This window comes from Phyllobates terribilis, unplaced genomic scaffold, assembly GCF_046119375.1.
Source record: "Phyllobates terribilis strain yellow unplaced genomic scaffold, ASM4611937v1 Scaffold_8__6_contigs__length_399053987, whole genome shotgun sequence".
In the NCBI taxonomy this organism is placed as follows: domain Eukaryota; kingdom Metazoa; phylum Chordata; class Amphibia; order Anura; family Dendrobatidae; genus Phyllobates; species Phyllobates terribilis.
Window position 1 is genome coordinate 134,152,573 of NW_027362768.1, and position 20,633 is coordinate 134,173,205.

At 42.2% G+C, this 20,633-nt stretch overlaps 1 protein-coding gene across 6 annotated transcripts in view; it reads left to right on the forward strand.

Moving 5' to 3' along the window:
* The window catches only part of SMG7 (SMG7 nonsense mediated mRNA decay factor), a 58,412-nt gene that overhangs the window by 16,442 nt on the left and 21,337 nt on the right, over positions 1-20,633 (forward strand). For all 6 annotated transcript variants that reach the window (XM_073643323.1, XM_073643321.1, XM_073643322.1 and 3 more), the window contains exons 2-12: positions 1,449-1,480; positions 2,371-2,488; positions 4,192-4,324; positions 4,572-4,743; positions 5,431-5,502; positions 15,774-15,924; positions 16,021-16,156; positions 18,187-18,349; positions 18,694-18,850; positions 19,078-19,148; positions 20,303-20,363. In XM_073643323.1, the coding sequence (XP_073499424.1) occupies positions 1,449-1,480; positions 2,371-2,488; positions 4,192-4,324; positions 4,572-4,743; positions 5,431-5,502; positions 15,774-15,924; positions 16,021-16,156; positions 18,187-18,349; positions 18,694-18,850; positions 19,078-19,148; positions 20,303-20,363 (1,266 nt within the window). The remainder of the gene's footprint in view (positions 1-1,448; positions 1,481-2,370; positions 2,489-4,191; positions 4,325-4,571; positions 4,744-5,430; positions 5,503-15,773; positions 15,925-16,020; positions 16,157-18,186; positions 18,350-18,693; positions 18,851-19,077; positions 19,149-20,302; positions 20,364-20,633) is intronic.

Here is a 20,633-nt window from a genome sequence, read left to right on the forward strand (position 1 = left end):
TGGTCAGAATTACTAAATGGTGCAAATTGTAAGAAAAAAAAATCACTATGTGGCCAATTAGGGGACACAAAAAGGAAATAAAAATTGTAAAAACTGTAAAACTTGTAAAACCATGTAAAAGAATAAAATAAAAAGCCCAAAATGTTCAAAAATGATCCAAAATGTGTATAGAAAAAACAATATGGTATCATTAAAAATTTCATATCATCCTGCAAAGAATGCTGCCCTTCAAATTCACATTTTTTCTATGTGCGGCCCATATACTTAGCCGAGTTTGAGACCCCTGCATTAGATGAATGTTAACCAAATCTGCTGAATTTTGCAATTCCAAACGACCATCTGATGTATAAGGGGCCTCTCTACAGATTGTTAGGGCTGTGAAGGATCGGGTAATTGGGATTTCAACACCCATTCTTTTGTTTTCAAGGGAGCCAATGCCTGGAAGCAGAGCAGCTTTCTCCTCTCCCCGGTGAAAACACATGAACCATTGGCTGAGCCAAGCGCTCATGTATGGAGAGAGAAAACTTTCTGTCGAGTGAACATTTGTCGTCTGATTGCTATTAAGGTTTCATTAAAACTTTTGAACTTTTTTGGCTTCTACATCCCTATGTACATACATAACAGGCTGCACAATGAGTTGACTGTGAATCTGTCAGTAAGCTCGTTATTTCTACAGGGCCTGTTACTCTCATCTCTTTTATTGAACTATCTTCTAAGCTGATTTCTGACCAATAAATTTCTTCATGACTTAGATTAGTACTTAAGAAAGATGAGGGTTACAGATCCTGTAATTTGTCTATTAAAACTCTTGTCTGAAAGTAAAAGTCACGGATTGATTGACAATAATAAACTGAGGCATACTCAGCTTCTTGAGGTGGCTTAGACCTCTGGAGTGACGTGCGCAAAATCTTTGGGGGCGCCGGAAGGTGATTATACCTCTGTTTATTATTTTCAATCCATCTATGGCTAAAACAAATTTTTTACTGTCAAGCAACCCCTTTAACTAATTTTGTAGACTTTTAGGCACTGTGATATATAGAGGCTGTAGAAACCAAACTATATCCGTTTTTTTTTTTTTTTAGCCCCAATAGCATTTATTGGGGGAAAAAATTAAACCAACAACCAATCATGTGTCAGCTCTCATCTAACAGCTGCCCTTTGGAAAATAGATGAACTAACCTTATTAGCTGAAAACCCTTAGTTTAAAGGGGATTTACAGGATTGGATTGAAAAAAAAAAAAATCCAAAACGGCTTTACCTCTGATCATAGGGTGTTCCCCCATTGAAGTGAATAGAGCTGAACTGCAGTACCACGTACAACCCATGGACAGGGGGGTGCTGCTCTTTTTGGAAGAAGGGGTTGTCCAGGATTAGAAAAACATGGCTGCCTACGTGCTGCTCATGTCCTTTGTTATAATGACTCTAATGCTTTTTTTTTCTCCATACAGGCAGGCCGAAGTCCTGAAAGCAGATATGACAGGTAAACCTATTTTATGATCTGACTCCGCTGTGGTAGAGGACACCACCCAGTTCAGCCACTTGTGTGGATAACTGCATGTTATTTGGCTAGCACTATACCGGTTAGGTCACTTTTTGTCTGCAGTATTCTGGGGGGCCTCTAGGAGCGCTGTAATTATTATAGCCTGCTTTTAAGCAAGTTCTCTGTTCTGTAAATGTGACAGTGGCTCCTTCCTGTAAGCATATCACGTGATCTCACATCTTTTAAGGGAGCGAGACCAATAAAAATAAAGTATAAGGAAGTTGCTAGTGCTGTAATTGTCTTATGTAATCGTGGATGCACCAAACTGGATTTTCATCTTGTTTTTCCACGAGCAGATTGTGGTTCTCAATGACGTATTCCACCAGACAGTACTCCTGCCTAGTGATCTCACGCCATACTATCTATAGACCGGTTTTAGGGAATTAACGCTCCCTCATCCATACAAAACAATGTTGTGGTTTACTGGCGCTCAATCCACTCCACCGATCTCCAAGTGCAAGATGATAAACTGGCTTTTTTATCAGGGAGGGAACACCGAACTTTGATATTGCGTACCTGAAGAAGACGCTCCGTCTTCGAAATGCGTTAACGTTCACTTTCCGTTAAGTTCTGTCTGCACCTGGAGACCGGTGGAGTAGATTGAGCGCCAACCGATGACTTCAATGATCTCAGCTTCTTGATAGTCTTCTTCCTTCTGGTAGAGAGCTCATTTGCATACTCAATCTCACCCCCTCCCTTCCCCCCCAAGGAGCATTACCTTTAAGACGCCCTGCACTAGACAAAACTAGCACCCTTGAGAAATAATAGGAAAAAAAAACAATCTTTGAAGCTGTTGGTTGTTTGTGCTCATGTGCTTTCTTGATTTTCAGATTCTAAGCCTGGCACAGCGGAGGTGTGGACATCACGTCAGGCTCTACAGGACTTGTACCAGAAGATGCTTGTGACAGACCTGGAGTATGCACTGGACAAGAAGGTGGAGCAAGACCTGTGAGTGCCTGGTTGATTATTTAAGCTTCTATCTACACAGAACTTGTCTGCTACCTAAATGCTGCAGATCTGACCAACCGTTTGTATTGTAAATGGTGAAATCTATTGTGAAAATCCTCAGTATAAATTGACGTGCCATAAATGACTAATCCGCAGTGCCTGTCATTCTCCTTGAAACTTTCTTTGGAGCAGGTGCAGGATCACATGGTGGAACAGTAATATGCTGCAGATTCTTTGCCTGAAAAATCTGCTTTGTGTCCAGCCTGTGCGGACTTAAATTTTAAGGAGCACCTATCACCAAATTGTTTTTTGTTGACCAGGGCACACAATGTAATAACTTTTTTTTTTTTTTTTTTTTTTTTTTAATTATGCCTCTACTTTGTGGAGATGCTGGCTATCTGTTTTTGGTAGCTAAGGAGTCAATTAAAATAAAGCCCAAATGGGTGTTCTCAGAGTTTTTCACTGGGGGTGTGTATGTCTTCCTCCTGTAGTATGATGTTGACCAATCATAAGTAGGCAGCAACACACAGGAGAAAAAAAGAACACACCCCCACCTTAGCTTAGATTAGGTTTCCCAGTGTGGGAAATGTAATGACAGACAGCTCTGATGTCCAGGTCTAACCTCCTGCATGATTAGAAAGTGCTGGGAGGAGAGCACAGATGACTGCACCTTTCAGTTAAAGTCCTGACAGTTGGTGTAGGGGAAGGGGCAGCACAATGAGTTTAGCTGTGTCACATTACAAAGCCTTCAATCAGCTCTTTTCCTTTCGTAGCACATTCACTTCTGCTGTACACACACCCCCACCTCCGCCCTTTATTCCACAGTTTGGTTCGGGTACCAGAACTCTACCCGAACTTGAACCAGAACCTGAACCCCATTGAAAACAATGGGGACCTGAACTTTTGAGCTGGAAAATTTCTCTCTCTCACCAGACACTTACTTACAGTCCAGTACGAACCCCGAACTTTTAAATACAGGTTCGCTCATGTCTAGTAATGACAGCCTGCTTCTGATCTCACTGCACACTGGAGTAGCCAGTTCTGAGCTATGAATGGGGTGTGTTCTTTTTCTCCTGTATATTGCTGCCTGCTTATGATTGGTCAACATCATACAGGGAGAAGTACACACCCCCAGTGAAAGCTCTGACAACTGGGAGAGTTGCTCTCTGCAGCCGCTATTACATCTTGTCCAGTCCATGAAACATTTGATGAAAGGGTCTCTTTAAATTGAAGCTTCTGTGCATGCCTGTGTCCCCGCAGCTAAGATGTGTAGTCTGATCTTACACTTCCTCTGTACTCTAGTTTTTACAACCCTAATATTTGGTCACTTCTCTTACGGTTAGGTGTTGGCCACTTTCTCTTGTTACTGCAGATATGTTAACAAACTGACCAGCACTTCTCTCCATACAATGGCTGCTGATGGAGGAGCCTGTGGCCAGACCTGACCATCAACTTCCTCCAATAACTCTCCCATTGGAGTTTTTTTTTTTACAATCGTAGTAGGTTGATGATCTGCTCAGAAGCTCCTACACTAGCAGTTACTTTCTGGACGCAAGTGCTGTGCAGCTTGTGAGGAAAGCTGCATTAACAAGTAAAGGTGGCCAACCCCTTTAAATGTGTGCACTTAGCTATATAAATGTGGTTGGAAATCAATAGCAGATATTTGTGGACTGTTAACCCAAATGGTATTTTTTTCATCTTAGCTGGAATCATGCCTTCAAGAACCAGATTACAACACTGCAGGGTCAAGCTAAAAACCGGGCAAACCCAAATCGCAGTGAGGTGCAGGCTAATCTGTCGCTATTCCTGGAGGCAGCTAGTGGCTTCTATACACAGGTGAGCTAGCTCCGCACGGTTATCTGTGTCCCACATATGTTGAAATTTAGGCCAGATTCTCACTTCCGTGTATCGTGGTCCGATTCCAGACCGCAGTGCATGGACCGGCCGTACATCATATATCTATGATGCTGTTGAGTTTAAGTTTGGAGATTATGATCCGTGACACATGGCTGTCTGAATGCGGCTTTAATGGTATATTTATATATTTGTATGTGTAAATTTTTTTTTGTATTCCTTCCTGAAGCTTTTGCAGGAGTTATGCACTGTGTTTAATGTGGATTTGCCGTGCCGTGTGAAGTCCTCTCAGCTGGGGATTATCAGCAATAAGCAGATGCACTGTGGGACTGTGGTGAAGCCGCAATCCAGTTCCTGCTCCTATATTTGCCAGCACTGCTTGGTTCATCTTGGAGATATCGGTGAGACTTTCTGTCATTTAATTTGTCCAGTTTTTTTTTTTTTTTCCCCTTAGGATCTGTTCACACTGGGAGAATGCTCTGCTGAGTTCCTATAGTGTATAGTGCCAACAAAGTGGTGGAGATTTTGCCCAGTCTTATCCATCCATACACTGTGTGTAAAAAAAAAAAAAATAAAAAAAAAATAAATAAATAAATAAATAAATAAAAAATAAAAATAAATAAAAAAAATTAATAATAATTTAAAAAAATAGATAAATCTGCACAATTTGGGGAAAATTACTATTTGGTTCAGACTTTATTCTGAAAATTTTCCTTGCAAATTACACTTTTTTGCTGCTGCAAATCTGCAACAAAATGTACATGTAAAGCATGCAGACTTTGCCTTGGATTTGTTGCAACAGATCCACTGCAAAATCTGGAGCTGATCTTTTTTTTCTGCACTTGTAGCTGCAAGGTCTGCTGAATTTTCATACTGGGTTACGTACACTTTTGGTATTGTGGTGGTGTTTTTTTCCCTACATGTATTGTAGCTTTTATTTTTGTTTTGATTTATAGTACAGATGTTCTCTTTTTTGACTACTGCATTGAGTGAATAGGGCATGGATTACAGGTCACCAGTAATGGACTAAATAGACTATTACACAAGTAAATGGTCTGTATGTAACGCTGACTTCTGTTGCTTTCCAGCTCGCTATAGAAATCAGACAAGCCAAGCTGAATCCTATTACAGACATGCTGCTCAACTTGTCCCTTCCAATGGTGAGTAATGACTTCTGGTTTCATTTTATTTTTTCTTGATCTTAAAACTTTAAGGGTATGTGCACACGATGCAGAAATGCTCAGGATTTTTTCCTGAGCGTTTCTGCATCTCTCTGGCAGGAAAAAACGCATGCGGATTGTACATGCGGTTTCCTGCCAGGGACATGCGTAAATGAAGCGGTCTTCACTTTCATTTCCGCATGCGGGTTGACAAGCGCTTCCCAAGCGATTTTAGCATCACTTGGAAAGTGCTTGTCAACTTCACACTATATAAATCCATGCAACCGGCATGGATTTATATAGTGTGTGATGTCAAAAAATAAAAAATAAATCTATACGTTACCCTCTGATGGCCCCCGGTGTCCTGCTTCATCGGTCCCGGCTGCCGGCAGTGAAGACTGTAGGACCTTCCGACGTCAGCGTCACGTGACCCGTCACATGACTCTGACGTCAGCGAAGGTCCTTCATTCAACCGCGAAGTGCGCGGGAAGCCAGCAGGACGCAGCGCGGGCCGTCAGAAGGTGAGAATATATATATTTTTTATTTTATTCTTTTTTTTTTAATGGTACCTGGGTCTGGATGAGAGTCCTCTCATCCACACCCGGGTACCATCCGCACATTAGACCGCATGAAAAGCGCATCAACATATACAGTGATGCGGATTCCATGCGGTCTAATGCAAGTCAATGGTGGTAAAAGAGCAGCGTTTCCGCAAAATTAATTGACATGCTGCGGATTTTTGACCGCAGCGTTTACGCTGCGGAAAAATCCGCATCATGGGCACAGCACATGCGGATTTCCATTGGGGAACATTGCTGCCCTTCTACCATGCGTTTTTCATGCGTTTACGCAACTGCAAAAACGCCGCGGAAACGCATGAAAAACGCATGGTAGAAGGGCAGCAATGTTCCCCAATGGAAATCCGCATGTGCTGTGCCCATGATGCGGATTTTTCCGCAGCGTAAACGCTGCGGTTAAAAATCCGCAGCATGTCAATTAATTTTGCGGAAACGCTGCTCTTTTGCCGCCATTGACTTGCATTAGACCGCATGGAATCCGCATCACTGTATATGTTGATGCGCTTTTCATGCGGTCTAATGTGCGGATGGTACCCGGGTGTGGATGAGAGGACTCTCATCCAGACCCAGGTACCATTAAAAAAAAAAAGAATAAAATAAAAAATATATATTCTCACCTTCTGACGGCCCGCGCTGCGTCCTGCCGGCTTCCCGCGCACTTCGCGGTTGAATGAAGGACCTTCGCTGACGTCAGAGTCATGTGACGGGTCACGTGACGCTGACGTCGGAAGGTCCTACAGTCTTCACTGCCGGCAGCCGGGACCGATGAAGCAGGACACCGGGGGCCATCAGAGGGTAACGTATAGATTTATTTTTTGACATCACACACTATATAAATCCATGCCGGTTGCATGGATTTATATAGTGTAAAGTTGACAAGCACTTTCCAAGTGATGCTAAAATCGCTTGGGAAGCGCTTGTGAACCCGCATGTGGAAATGAAAGTGAAGACCGCTTCACATCCGCATGTCCCTGGCAGGAAACCGCATGTACAATCCGCATGCGTTTTTTCCTGCCAGAGAGATGCAGAAACGCTCAGGAAAAAATCCTGAGCATTTCTGCATCGTGTGCACATACCCTAAGGGAGTTTCCAAGTTTATTTTTACTTGTTTTCAATGGAAACCAAAAATAAAAACTGTATTTTCAACAAACTTTGTATAAATCAATAGTACAGGTGAGTAGAAGAGCCTGCAGAAGGGGAAACTGGTGAAAATGCAAGTTATATAATGGCCAGAAATATTGTTATTTCTCGTATACAAATACAGGACAGCTTATTCTGAAAAGTTACTTGAAAGTACAACTACCCTTAACGGGATTGTCCACTACTATGTCAACCCCTTCTCCTGTAAAAAAATAAAAAGTACCTATACTCTCCTCCAGTGCCAGCACCGCCCCAGCGATATTTTGCCACGTGAACCTTGCAGCTCGTCAATGGCCTCTACATTCTTGTAGTGGACAACCCCTTTCCGACGTGGTCAGTAATAGTACGCACCACGTCGGAAAGGCCAGTTCAGCGGGGGCTCCCTCCAGTGCTGAGCCTGCACTCAACCGAGCACATGTCAGCTGATTCTTACAGCTGACATGTGCCCGCAACAGCCGCGGGTGGAATCGCGATCCACCCGCCGCTGTTAACCAGTTAAATGCCGCTGTCAATCTCTGACAGCGGCATTTAACAGCGCCGCGCCGGAAGCGCGTCACTTACCCCGCCCATCGGTGACCCCATCACGTGATCGCGGGTCACTGATGGGTGGGCATGACAACCCTGGGTCTGTAGCAGACCCCAGTGGTTGTCATGTAGAGATTGCTATGAGCGCCACCTAGTGGTCGGCGCTCATAGTACAGGAAGAATTTCTGCTACATAGAGGTGATCTGCTCAACACCTCTATGTAGCAGAGGCGATCAGACAGTTGCTGCTTTAAGTCTCCTATGGAGACTATAGAAGCAAGCAAAAAGTGTAAAAAATATATATATATATATATATATATATATATATATATATATATATATATATATATATATATATATATATATATATATATATATATATATATATATATATATATATATATATATATATACATACATACATACATACATACATACATACATACATACATACAGTGGTGGCCAAAAGTATTGGCACCCCTGCAATTCTGTCAGATAATACTCAGTTTCTTCCTGAAAATGATTGCAATCACAAATTCTTTGCTCTTATTATCTTCATTTAATTTGCTTGCAAGGAAAAAACACAAAAAGAATTGTCCTAAAGCCAAATTGGATATAATTCCACACCAAACCTAAAAAAGGGGGTGGACAAAAGTATTGGCACTGTTTGAAAAATCATGTGATGCTTCTCTAATTTGTTTAATTAACATCACCTGTAACTTACCTGTGGCACCTAACAGGTGTTGGCAATAACTACAAGCCTATAACTCTGGACAGAACATGTCACTTCTGGGCAAAAACACCTACAATTTAAATGGGCTGGTAGAATAGAATATACATCACCTGCTGGTTAAATGGGAGGGAATACAAGGTCAAACAGGAGGCAGTTCCCACCTCCTATAGTAATATGTCAAAAAAAAAGTTTCTGCAGCTTGCACCTGTTCACATTTGGGATGTGCTGGTCAGTTTTTTTGACATATATATACACACATACACACACACACGTTTAAATCACCCCCCTTTTGCCCCATTTATAAAATAAAATAATAAAAAATAAACCCCACATACACATATTTGGTATCGCTGCGTTCAGAATCGCCCGATCTATTAATATTAGTGTTGAGCGAGTATGTTCTATTAACCCTTTCGCCGAGTACTCTCGGGCCGAGCTCCGAGTATTTACAGCTGCTCGGTGATATGGTTGAATCGCTCCCGTGTGCATGATTTGCGACTGACAGTTTTATTACATGTGAGGAATGTCTATTTCTTACACATTCCTCACATGTATTAAAGCTGTCAAACAGTTGCAAATCATGCACACGGGAGCGATTCAACTCAGAGCTCGGCCCGAGCATACTCGGACAGAACATACTCGCTCAACACTAATCAATGTAAAAAAATAATCCGATTAGTAAATGGCGTAACAAGAAGAAAAATTCCAAACGCCAGAATTACTTTTTTTTGGTCACTGCAACATTACAATAAAATGCAATAACAGGCGATCAAAACATTATAATGGTTAGAAGAAGCTTCGCAATATATATATTTTATATATATATATATATATATATATATATATATATATATATATATATATATATATATATATATAATATTATAAAAATCCCTGATAAAACCCTGATGTTTGAATCTGGAATACTGATGAAAATCTGTCTGGATTTTGCGTACCATAAAAATCACTGACGTCTGATTAAGGCCTCAGTCTAAGGTGTTTGGTACTGTTTAGACTATTGTAAAAACCCCTTTAGGCACTACCCCTCAAGCTAAGTACAGTCCTTATGCAGTCCTTACCTGTACATCACTCGGGATCAGCTGCCAATCACCATCGTGGTCAGTTAGTGTCCAATATTCCACATCAAATAGATAGAAACAGACAGCATTTACCAGTGGCGGATCTCTTCTTTTATTAGTGAAAAATCTGTATATACACTACTCACAAAAATTTTGGGATATTTGGCTGTCGGGCGAATTTTATAGAAAACGTAAGTTCCCACTGCAGTGATATTTTATCATGGCAGTCGGGCATTTAAGTAGAAGCAACAATGGTGATTTCCTTATCTCAAACAACTTAATAAAACAAAAGCCAACAACAGTGGTGGGTATACCCCAACAAAAAATGCCAATGTCTCAATAACTTGTTATGTGGCCTCGAGCATCAATTACAGCTGACAACAACGTCTCCTGCTGTTCACAAGTGGAGTTCTTGTCTGCTGAGGCATGGCATCCCAGTCTTCTTGAAGGGTGGCCCTCAGGTCATTGAGGTTCTGGGGTACAGAGTTACGAGCTTCTACACGGCGACTCTGATCCCATAGGTTTTTTATAGGATTCAGCTCTGGAGAAGTGAAGGCCACTCCATTTGAGGTACCCCAGTCTCCAGCAGCCGTTCCCTAATGATCTGACCTCGTTGAGCTGGAGCATTGTTGTTGAGGCACAATGACTGAATTAATGATGTTATTCAAGAAGTAGGGGTTTGTCACGGTACCATTCACAAAGTGTAGGGCAGTTCTGTACTTACTAGACACACCTGCCCGCACTGTAGCACCACCAGCAAAGGCTCGTCTGGTGACAACATTTACTGATGCATAGCGCTCTCCTTGATGTCTCCAACATCATTGGCGGCCATCATTTCTGCTCAGCGTGAATCGACTTTCATCAGTGAACAGCACTGAGGAGGTCCAGTGGTCCCTCGTCCAGCATAGATGACTCCTGCGCCTGGTGGTGTGGTCAGGTGCTCTTGCAGGTCGTCCAGCACGTAGATAATGCTGATGTAAACTGTTTCGGATGGTCTGACGTGACTCTTGGGTGCCTCTCACCTCCCTTGAATGTGCCTGGAGTTGTTTCATTCATCATCCAGTTCTGAAGGGCAATGTTCACAATGAAGCGGTCATCAGTGTGGGGTGTAGCCAAAGGACATCCACTTCTCTGCGTTTCTGTGACTCTTCCAGTCTCTGTTGCAACCTGCTGTTGACTCTAAGCTCAGTGGCCGCTTCTGTCTGAGAACATGCTGCTTGAAGCCTCACAATGGTCGAGGTTCTGGTGATCAATTAAGTGTCGTCTTGGTCTCATCATCTCAAAATGTCAACAGCATGATGAGAAAGACAGTTTAATACCAATTCTAATTGAACCCTGAAATTTATTGGTTGATTCATGGATCAAACACCTGTTGTAAATTTTGCCATTAAGCTCCTTTCTGCAAGTTGTGCAGAAAGTCCTGAAACATTGGACAGTTGGATCAGTGCATTCAAAAGTTTAGAGACCTCACATTAAGTTCACCTGAAAAGTTTAGAGCGCATTTTAGGTTGATCCTGAAATTTCATCCGAAAACCAAATATCACAATTTTTTTGTGAGTAGTATATGTTCCACTCTAATGCTTTGCTATTGGCAGGAGTATATGGATTTTCACTAATAACCCAGTTCCCCTGTTACTGCGCATCCTTAACCCCTTAAGCCCCGAGGGTGGTTTGCACGTTAATTGCCAGGCCAATTTTTACAATTCTGACCACTGTCACTTTGAGGTAATTACTCTGGAACGCTTCAACGGATCCCCCTGATTCTGAGATTGTTTTTTCGTGACATATTGTACTTCATGATTGTGGTAAAATTTCTTCAATATCACTTGCGTTTATTTGTGAAAAAAATGGAAATTTGGCGAAAATTTTGAACATTTTGCAATTTTCAAAATTTGAATTTTTATGCCCTTAAATCAGAGAGATATGTCACACAAAAGAGTTAATAAATAACATTTCCCACATGTCTACTTTACATCAGCACAATTTTGGAATCAAAATTTTTTTTTGTTAGGGAGCTATAAGGGTTAAAAGTTGACCAGCGATTTCTCATTTTTCCAACAAAATTTACAAAACCATTTTTTTAGGGACCACATCACATTTGAAGTCACTTTGAGAGGTCTTTGTGACAGAAAATACCCAAAAGTGACACCATTCTAAAAACTGCACCCCTCAAGGTGCTCAAAACCACATTCAAGAACTTTATTAACCCTCCAGGTGCTTCACAGGAATTTTTTGAATGTGGAAGAAAAAAATGAACATTTAACTTTTTTCACAAAAATGTTACTTTAGACCCAATTTTTTTTATTTTCACAGAGGTAACAAGAAAAAATGGACCCCAAAATTTGTTGTGCAATTTCCCCTGGGCACGCAGATACCCAATATGTGGGGAAAAAACACTGTTTGGGCGCACGGCAGGGCTCAGAAGGGAAGGAGCGCCATTTGACTTTTTGATTGTAAAATTTGCTTGAATAATTAGCGGACGCCATGTTGTGTTTGGAGAGCCCCTGTGTGCCCAAACATTGGAGCTCCCCCACAAGTGACCCCATTTTGGAAACTAGACACCCCAAGGCACCTATCTAGATGCATAGTGAGCACTTGGAACCCCCAGGTGCTTCACAAATTGATTCGTAAAAATGAAAAAGTGAAAAAAAAACACTTTTTCATATTTATGAATCAATTTGTGAAACACCTGGGGGTTCCAAGTGCTCACTATGAATCTAGATAGGTGCCTTGGGGGGTCTAGTTTCCAAAATGGGGTCACTTGTGGGGGAGCTCCAATGTTTGGGCACACAGGGGCTCTCCAAACGCAACATGATGTCCGCTAACAATTTGAGCCGATTTTGCATTCAATTTGTTAGCGGACACCATGTCGCGTTTGGAGAGCCCGTGATGTGCCTAAACAGTGGAGCTCCCCCACAAGTGACCCCATTTTGGAAACTATACCCCTCAAGGATTTTATTAAGGTGTATAGTGAACATTTTGAACCCAGAGGTACGACACAGAATTTGTTTACATTAGGTCATCATATTGAATAAGTTGTCATTAGTCTTGAGCGCAAGTGCTCGCTACTTGAGTTTGCATCGGGTACTCAGGTATGCACCATGTACAGCGTGTGCTCGAGTGACATGCTCGAGTCCCTGCTCCGCATGTTTCACGGTTATTAGACACCCAAAAAAAAACATGCGGGGATCGCTCGTGCATGGCAGGCAATCCCCGTAAAGTTTTTTTTGCCACGAAGCATATGGGGCAGAGACTCGAGCATGTCACTCAAATACCCACGATACTCAATGCATACCAGAGCACCCGATGCAAACTCAAGTAGCGAGCACTTGCTCTCAACACTAGTCGCCATATCGTCATCTTTTTTCTTACTTTTGAAAAAAATCCCAACCCCATCACAACCCTAGCACAACCCTAACCCTAGCACAACCCTAACCCTAGCACAACCCTAACCCTAGCACAACCCTAACCCTAGCACAACCCTAACCCTAGCACAACCCTAACCCTAGCACAACCCTAACCCCAACCCCAACCCTAACCGTAGCACAACCCTAACCCAAGAGTTTATTTTTGACGCCGTTCCTCGTGCGGTATAAGTGATTAGACGACTTTATTCTTCGGGTCGGTGTGATTACAGCAATACCAGAATCATATGGGGTTTTTATGACTGACAGCTGTCACACACAAAAAGACGCATTTTTTGTAAAATCTAGTTTTTGCATCGCCATATTTTGAGAGCTATAATTTTTCCAGATTTTGGCAGACAGTCATGTGACGGCTTGTTTTTTGCGGGATGAGTTGACGTTGTTATTGGTGCCGTTTTCAGGCACGTGACCTTTTTTGATCGCTTTCTATTCCGATTTTTGGGAGGCAGAATAAACAAAAACCAACAATTCAGGAATTGTTTTTTATTTTTTATTATTTTTTTTTTTATTTTTATTCTGTTCCGCGTGTGGTAAAAGTGATAAGGTAGTTTTATTCTTCGGGTCAGTACGTTTACAGCGGTACCACATTTATATCGTTTTTCTATGTTTTGCACTGTTACATAATAATAAAAGCAATTTTATAGAAAATAATATTTTTTAGCATAGCTTTATTCTGAGAGCTATAACTTTTTTATTTTTCGGCTGATGGAGCTGTATGTCAGCTTGTTTTTTGCGGGACAAGATGATGTTTTCAGCGGTACTATTTTTATTTATATTCGTCTTTTTGATCGCGTGTTATTCCATTTTTTATTTGGCGGTATGGTGATAAAGCATTGTTTTTTGCTTCGTTTTCTTTTCTTTTTTTTTTTTTACCGTGTTCACTGAAGGGGTTAACTAGTGGGACAGTTTTATAGGTCAGCTTGTTCCGGACGCGGCGATACCAAATATGTGTACTTTTATTGTTTTTTTTTTATAATATTTATTGATGGGTACATTATATTTTTATTTTTGATGGATTATTTTATTTTATTTTTTTTAATATTTTTGCAATTTTTTTTTTTTATTTATTTTTTTCACTTTCTGGGTGTTTTTATACTTTATTACTTTGTCCCACTATGGGACTTTCACTTTTTTTTCTCTGATCGCCTGCATGGCACAGGAATGCAGCACCATCCCTGTGTCATACAGGCTATCAGCGCTGCACAGTGAGAAGATTGTTTGGAGATGCACTGCGCATGTCTAAACAATCTTCCTGCTGTCTGGTGACCCGGATGTTGTCATGACGACATCGGGTCGTCATGGCAACACCCGGGAAGCCTTTGCAGACAGCGCTGGAAGCCGGAAGAGGAGGTGAGTATCTGCGATCACCTCCCCTTGCCCCCGCAATGCTGCGATCGACTTCGATCGCAGCATCGCAGGGGTTAATGTGCTGGGAGCGGTGCAGGACCGCTCCCTGCACATTGTCACAGCTGACACCTGGTACTATCAGCTGACACCCGGCGGCGATCGCGCCCGCACAGCCTGTGTGCGCGCGCGATCGCGATGATGTACTAATACGGGTCTGGCTCTTAAGTCCCAGGGCACAGATGCGTATTAGTACGTCAGATGTTATTAAGGGGTTAATGTCGCTGTCGAGATTCACTGCGGCATGTGAGCTCCGATCCCTGCTGTTATTGGTAATTGCTGGCTGTTTAACACAGCCGACATCTGTCCGGTATATAGCAGGTAGCGGGCTCCACTTCTGAGCTCGCGCCCTGCACCGTAAATATGTGGTTGATGTTGGAAAGGGGATAAAATGTCAGAATTAGGGCTGGAGAGCTCCTTTTCAGCACAGCTGCCGTATCACATCACATGTGCCTGATATCACTTGTGATGCTAAACAAACATTGTGCCGAATAACGAGAAGGGAGTACCCTGGATCCTTTAGTATTTGCAAAAGTGTGGATCAAAAAAAAAAAATCTGTGTACTTCCCTTCTCCGGCACATCTATGGTAGCGATCGCCTGGTCCATCTGTCGCTGTGTACACCGAGCCTCCAGCTATGATGGCATCTCCTTATGTGTGACAATCGCAGTTGTCCCGTGATGAGATGGACCAGGCTCCCATTAATAGGTATGGTGAAGATGTAATTTAATTAGTTTGGACCCTTTTTTTTTTCTTGCTGATCCACAGCATCAAATATACACCAAAATCCACGTGTTTTGGTGCAGATTTTCCGCTGTTTTGTTTCCCTGTGCCTCTTTGTGTAATTGACATGTAATGTCTAAATTCCTGTGAGTAATTAATAATAAACCATAATTTCAAATCTGTAAAGCTTTCTTGATGGTTTTAATCTTCGTTCAATAGAAGTTGACATGGCACTAATGATAAAACACTTGTCTCTTTAAATATTTGGCGCTTACATAAATGATTGTCGTTTGCCACCAGCACGTCAGTTTATGTATGTCCAAGGTATGCGAACTGCTGTAATGGCCTGATCAGGGTCAAACCCGCACCTTTCGGGAGATTTGGAGTCCGGTGGCGCCTGCCCATCAGTTCCCAGTTCTTGCATTTTCTATACAGTGCATGGTGGCTTTTTCAGCTAAAATCCATGGGAGTCACGGTAGCGACTGTGAAATGCTCGGCTACTTCTCCATTGAAGTGTATGGAGAATGTGGGGATCTGTGAACAGGGAGACGACAAGTCCACAGGTGGGAGAAGCATCGTTCTGGTATCTGTGATATGCGATAGATTATCCCCTTTTATATATGAATTCCTTGAAGACCTTGTAGTAATTGTTCTTTTCTCTCCTAGGTCAGCCATATAATCAGCTGGCTATCCTTGCCTCTTCAAAGGGGGATCATTTGACCACTATTTTTTACTACTGCCGCAGCATCGCTGTTAAATTTCCTTTCCCTGCGGCCTCCACAAACCTGCAGAAGGCTCTTTCCAAAGCACTTGAGAGGTACAGGGTGACTCCATTACACTGTTTTGCTTTTTTTTTTTTCCTCCTGTTCTTTTACGTTCATCTTAATTTTGCTTCTTTTTATTTCTTTTTAAGTCACGAGGAAGTGAAAAAACGATGGAGCGTGTCAGATTTTATCAAAGCTTTCATCAAGTTCCACGGACATGTTTATTTAGCAAAAAATTTGGACAGACTGAGCCATTTGCGAGAGCAGCTGGAGGAGCAGTTCAAGGTGGGGAAGTGTTTTTAAGGACTATTTAAGAGCCACCGTGCAATCGGGTTAAAAGGGGTTGTCACATTGTCAAAATTGTAAAGTGCTTGTAAAAACAACCAGCAAAATCTTTCCGACCGTACGGCTTTTTAATTCTATAGTTTACTGCTTGTTGCCTAGATTACCCCTAGGTTACCGACCACCTCTGCAGCCTTATCAGCTGTAGCCGGTTTCCTAGCTCTTTTTTGTTTTAGAGATTGCAAGCACTACTCTTAACCCGACCTGCTTCAGTGCCCCTTTGCTCCTCCGATGCTTCATCGGATAGTGCACAGTTTAGGTTAACAACACAACTGTTCCACTAGTCTGAACTGTCAATCATCTGGAACGCACCGCCCCTAGGCAAGCAGGAGGCAGGGGAGCAATGCGCTGCTGAAGAAAGAAGATGCGGCACCTCTTTTGAGGGCTAATTCAGACGGCTGTATTAAAAAAAGGTGCCAGTCATGGCCGCAAATTGTGCAGCAACGTGAGCTCATCCGGATTATGGAGCTGCTACTATGTCATGCACTTTTTTTTATTTTTTTTTTTTATTATTTAGGTAATTTTAGATTTAGTACATAAAATATACAAGCGGTACAATGTGTGCATGAGCAAATTGATCCCTACTTGAATAGTAAAAGCAGTGCAAAACAATGTCGACCAAAGAAAAATAAAAATCGATAAGGCACAAAAAAACATAACTCCTTTTCATCAAGTGGTCCAAAGCCCCATTAGCCCAAACATCCCAATTCTCAGTCAGACGCACTTGTGACACCACGCCTGGGAAATGTAACCAACACCCCATTATCTGTTTTAATGTAGTTAATACAATGCTTTTTAGTTAAACCATTTTTCAAAGGAAATAGTCACGTTCGGTACCATGGTCACTTCTGTAATGAAGAGGAAAAAGTCAATGATGGGTGGAATAATCTGTAAAATGCATGCTGCGATTTACTTTATTTGCTTGAAAGATCACCCATATGTAATGGAACTTTGACTAAAATAGGTGTTTGTGCAGCCTGTAGTGCATGCAGACCGACGATATAAGCTGAAAGAGCCCTAATTCCTGTATGAGATACTTCTGTGACAATTGCAGAAATCTGCCTTGCATGCAGTTACCATGTTCATTTATTTTACTCACTTGTATAGCACCATTAATTCCACAGCGCTTTACAGACATCACTGTCCCCATTGGGGCTCACAATCTAGATTCCCTATCAGATTACCTATGTCTTTGGCGTTTGGGAGGAAACCGATGCAAACACGGGGAGAACATACAGACTCCTTGCCGATTATGTCCTTAGTTGGATTTGAACCCAGTACTCCAGCGCTGCAAGGCTGCAGTGCTAACCACTGAGCCACCGTGCATATTCTTCCATAGTGAATTATGCAGCAGCTTTTATGCAAAATATGATATACCGGAATAAAAGATAGCTTGTGTTATACATGTAAGGAAACTAAACTTTGTAATATTCCAATCTACATTTGTTTCCAGGTAAATATACTCTACTGTTCACTATAGTAGGCCGGGTTCACACGCTGCAGATTCCACACTAGGATCATTCACACATTTCAAAATAGGTCTGCTTGTCTTGGGGTCCGTTTAGACTAACCGATCGGCGGCACTACACAACCACCTACCTGCTACATGTTTACTGACCTGTTTACAGAGGTGGACGATGCATAATGATCTGTAATAGATCATTCAGTGCACATAAGCTGCCATTGATCTCGGCAGCTCAGTTCTTGTTTACATGCTGTCGACAACAATTATTTTTTTTTTGTGCAGCACAAAAGATCATTTTACCCCAAAAAGGAGCAGTTTGCTAATTTGTTGGGTGATTTGCAGCTGGTCGCACAATTATCCTACATTGTAAGGAAAGTTCATTCGCGATAATATTCCTGTATGAATGGACCCTTATTTTCTAACCCTACAGAGCTGCTTGATTTTGCCTACATATTCATGGTTTGTCTGTTTTTTTTTCCTCTTTTTTTTATTTTTGATTTTTTTATAGAATATGGTATTTCAGAAAGCCTTCAATTCCCAGCAGTTGGTTCATATCACAGTCATCAACCTGTTTCAGCTGCACCACCTGCGCAGTTTCGGTACGGAGGCCGAGCAGCAGAGCTTCAGCCAAGACGAGGACCTGTGCTGGTCCCAGCTGCTGGCACTCTTCAGTAAGTGTTGCCCGTCAGAAGGTGGACCGGCCACTGGAAGTTCACAAGTGACTTCAAAACTTCCCCTCATTGACTTCTAGATCCAGACATGTCTATTGTTTACATCTACACCGTGCCCAATCTCATTTTGCTATTTTTCACAATGTTGTTAGTGGGGAAAAATAATCACAGAATTTCTATGACTTTGAGCCACAGAAGAATGCTAGGTGTGAACGTGGCCTGTGAAGGCCTTGTCAATCGAACACCCTTTTAATAGTTTAGCATTACATTTTATTTTTGTGGCAAAGGGTATAAAATTTACATTGTCCACCCTGACTATATAGTTGTCATTTTTCTTTGCGCAGTGTCGTTCCTTGGCACTCTGTGCAGAAGTCCCTCAAAGACCCGTCACTGTGATGAAACATCCTGTGCCGATCCACTTCCTGCGATCAAGGTGTCTCTAGACTGGATAAGGCTGCGCCCCACTGTATTTCAGGAGACTGCTGTGGAGGAAAGACAATTGTAAGTAGCACCCCGACACATTTATAAAAAAAAAAAAGAGATGTCTGCGTAATCAATGGTCTAATCAGCCAAATGACTATACAATTGTTCTTCGGCATAGACGCTCAACATGTGGATACCTGGACTAGTGTCGCTTGTTTATGCACCGGCACATAATGCGTTTGTTATTTGTACTCAGTCTTACAATATTGTGTAATATTGGGTCACTTTTGTTCCTCTGTCTGCAGTGTTTGGCCATGGCTGATTTCTCTGTTGAACAGTTTCCATGTGTTAGAGGAAGACCTTACGAGTGCCAATTGTAAGTAAATATCAGCTCATACAATTTCAGGGTTTGAAAAGGGCCGTCGGCCTCTGCTCACCTCTGCATCGGGAGGCGAGCTGGGCTGGTGACATTATGTCTACAGATATCTGCTGACACTGCACAATTATGCATCGGGAGGCGAGCTGGGCTGGTGACATTACGTCTACAGATATATGCCAACACTGCTAATTTAGGGTACGTGCCCACAATCCGGAGTAGCAGCGGTTTGGACGCAGCTCACCTGTGCTGCTTCCAAAATGCTGCGTTGTACAGTAGAAGCACAGTGCATGGATTTATAGAAAACCCATACCCACTAAGCTTCTATTTGATGCCGCGTAAACTCACCGGCGGCGCGACTTTACAAGACGCAGCATGTCAATTTTTGTTGCGGAGACGCTAGTCTCCACAACACGAATTACCCCAATAGAATGTAAAGGGTGCGGTAACTCCGCATGTGTTCAACGAACACATGCGGATGTACCTGCGTGATCGGACGCAGCAAAAATACACTGCGTCCAAAGCGCTGCTATAGCCTAATCTTGGGCACACAGCCTCATGCATTGGGTGGCAAGCTGGGCTGTGAAATTACATCTGCAGATATCTGCCGCTGACATCACACACTTCTTCATTGTTTGGTGAGCAGGACTGATGAAATTACATGTGCAGACATCAGCTGGCTTGTGTGCGGGCTACAAGTGTCCTCCACCTCTCCATTTCTTATGAATGAGACAGGTGCTCAATACCTGCCACTTGCACACCCGAGCTAGAGGATAACTATAGTCATGAGGCCACCGGCCCTGCTCACCTCCCAATGCAGAAGAGTGGAGCTTGAATGGATTACTATTTAATTTCAATTATTTGATTACCAGTAGTCCTAATATGTTCAGGCTGTTTTTGGGACAAAAGATGGGACCCTAGGAGTCCATTTTTTCCCCTTGTTGGAAAAAAGTAAAATGAGCACTACCGGACCAGCTGGCAGGGATGAGCCCATGGTCACGGCTTGAACATTATACAGTAGATACTTTTTTATTTCTGCAGTTTAGGGGTTGCAATATTTTTGGAGGGTGGGGTAGAGGAGCAAACAAACTGTTGCTTATAAAAAATCAACAATATTTTTTACACTTTTTTTTTCATTTATTCCCTTCATCTAGTGTTACCACTTCCGGAGGAGTTTGAGCTGCAAGGGTTTCTGGCTCTCCGACCAGCGTTCAGGCAAGTGTTTTTCACCCATGGACGACGACTCTGGAACCCCCAGCCAAACCTGCTAATGGCTAAATGTACCCAGGAGCATGAAGGCATTATTTTTATAATAAAGTTTGTATAACAATTTGAATTTCTTTAGTGCTGATGCCCCTTTAAATTAACACACAGAGGAAACCAAAAGCAATGGAAGTTTTAGGGACTTTTTTTCCCGATTTGACTCGGATTCTGATAATGACAACTGTTAAATGACTCATGAAGGTATATATGACATGTACTTTA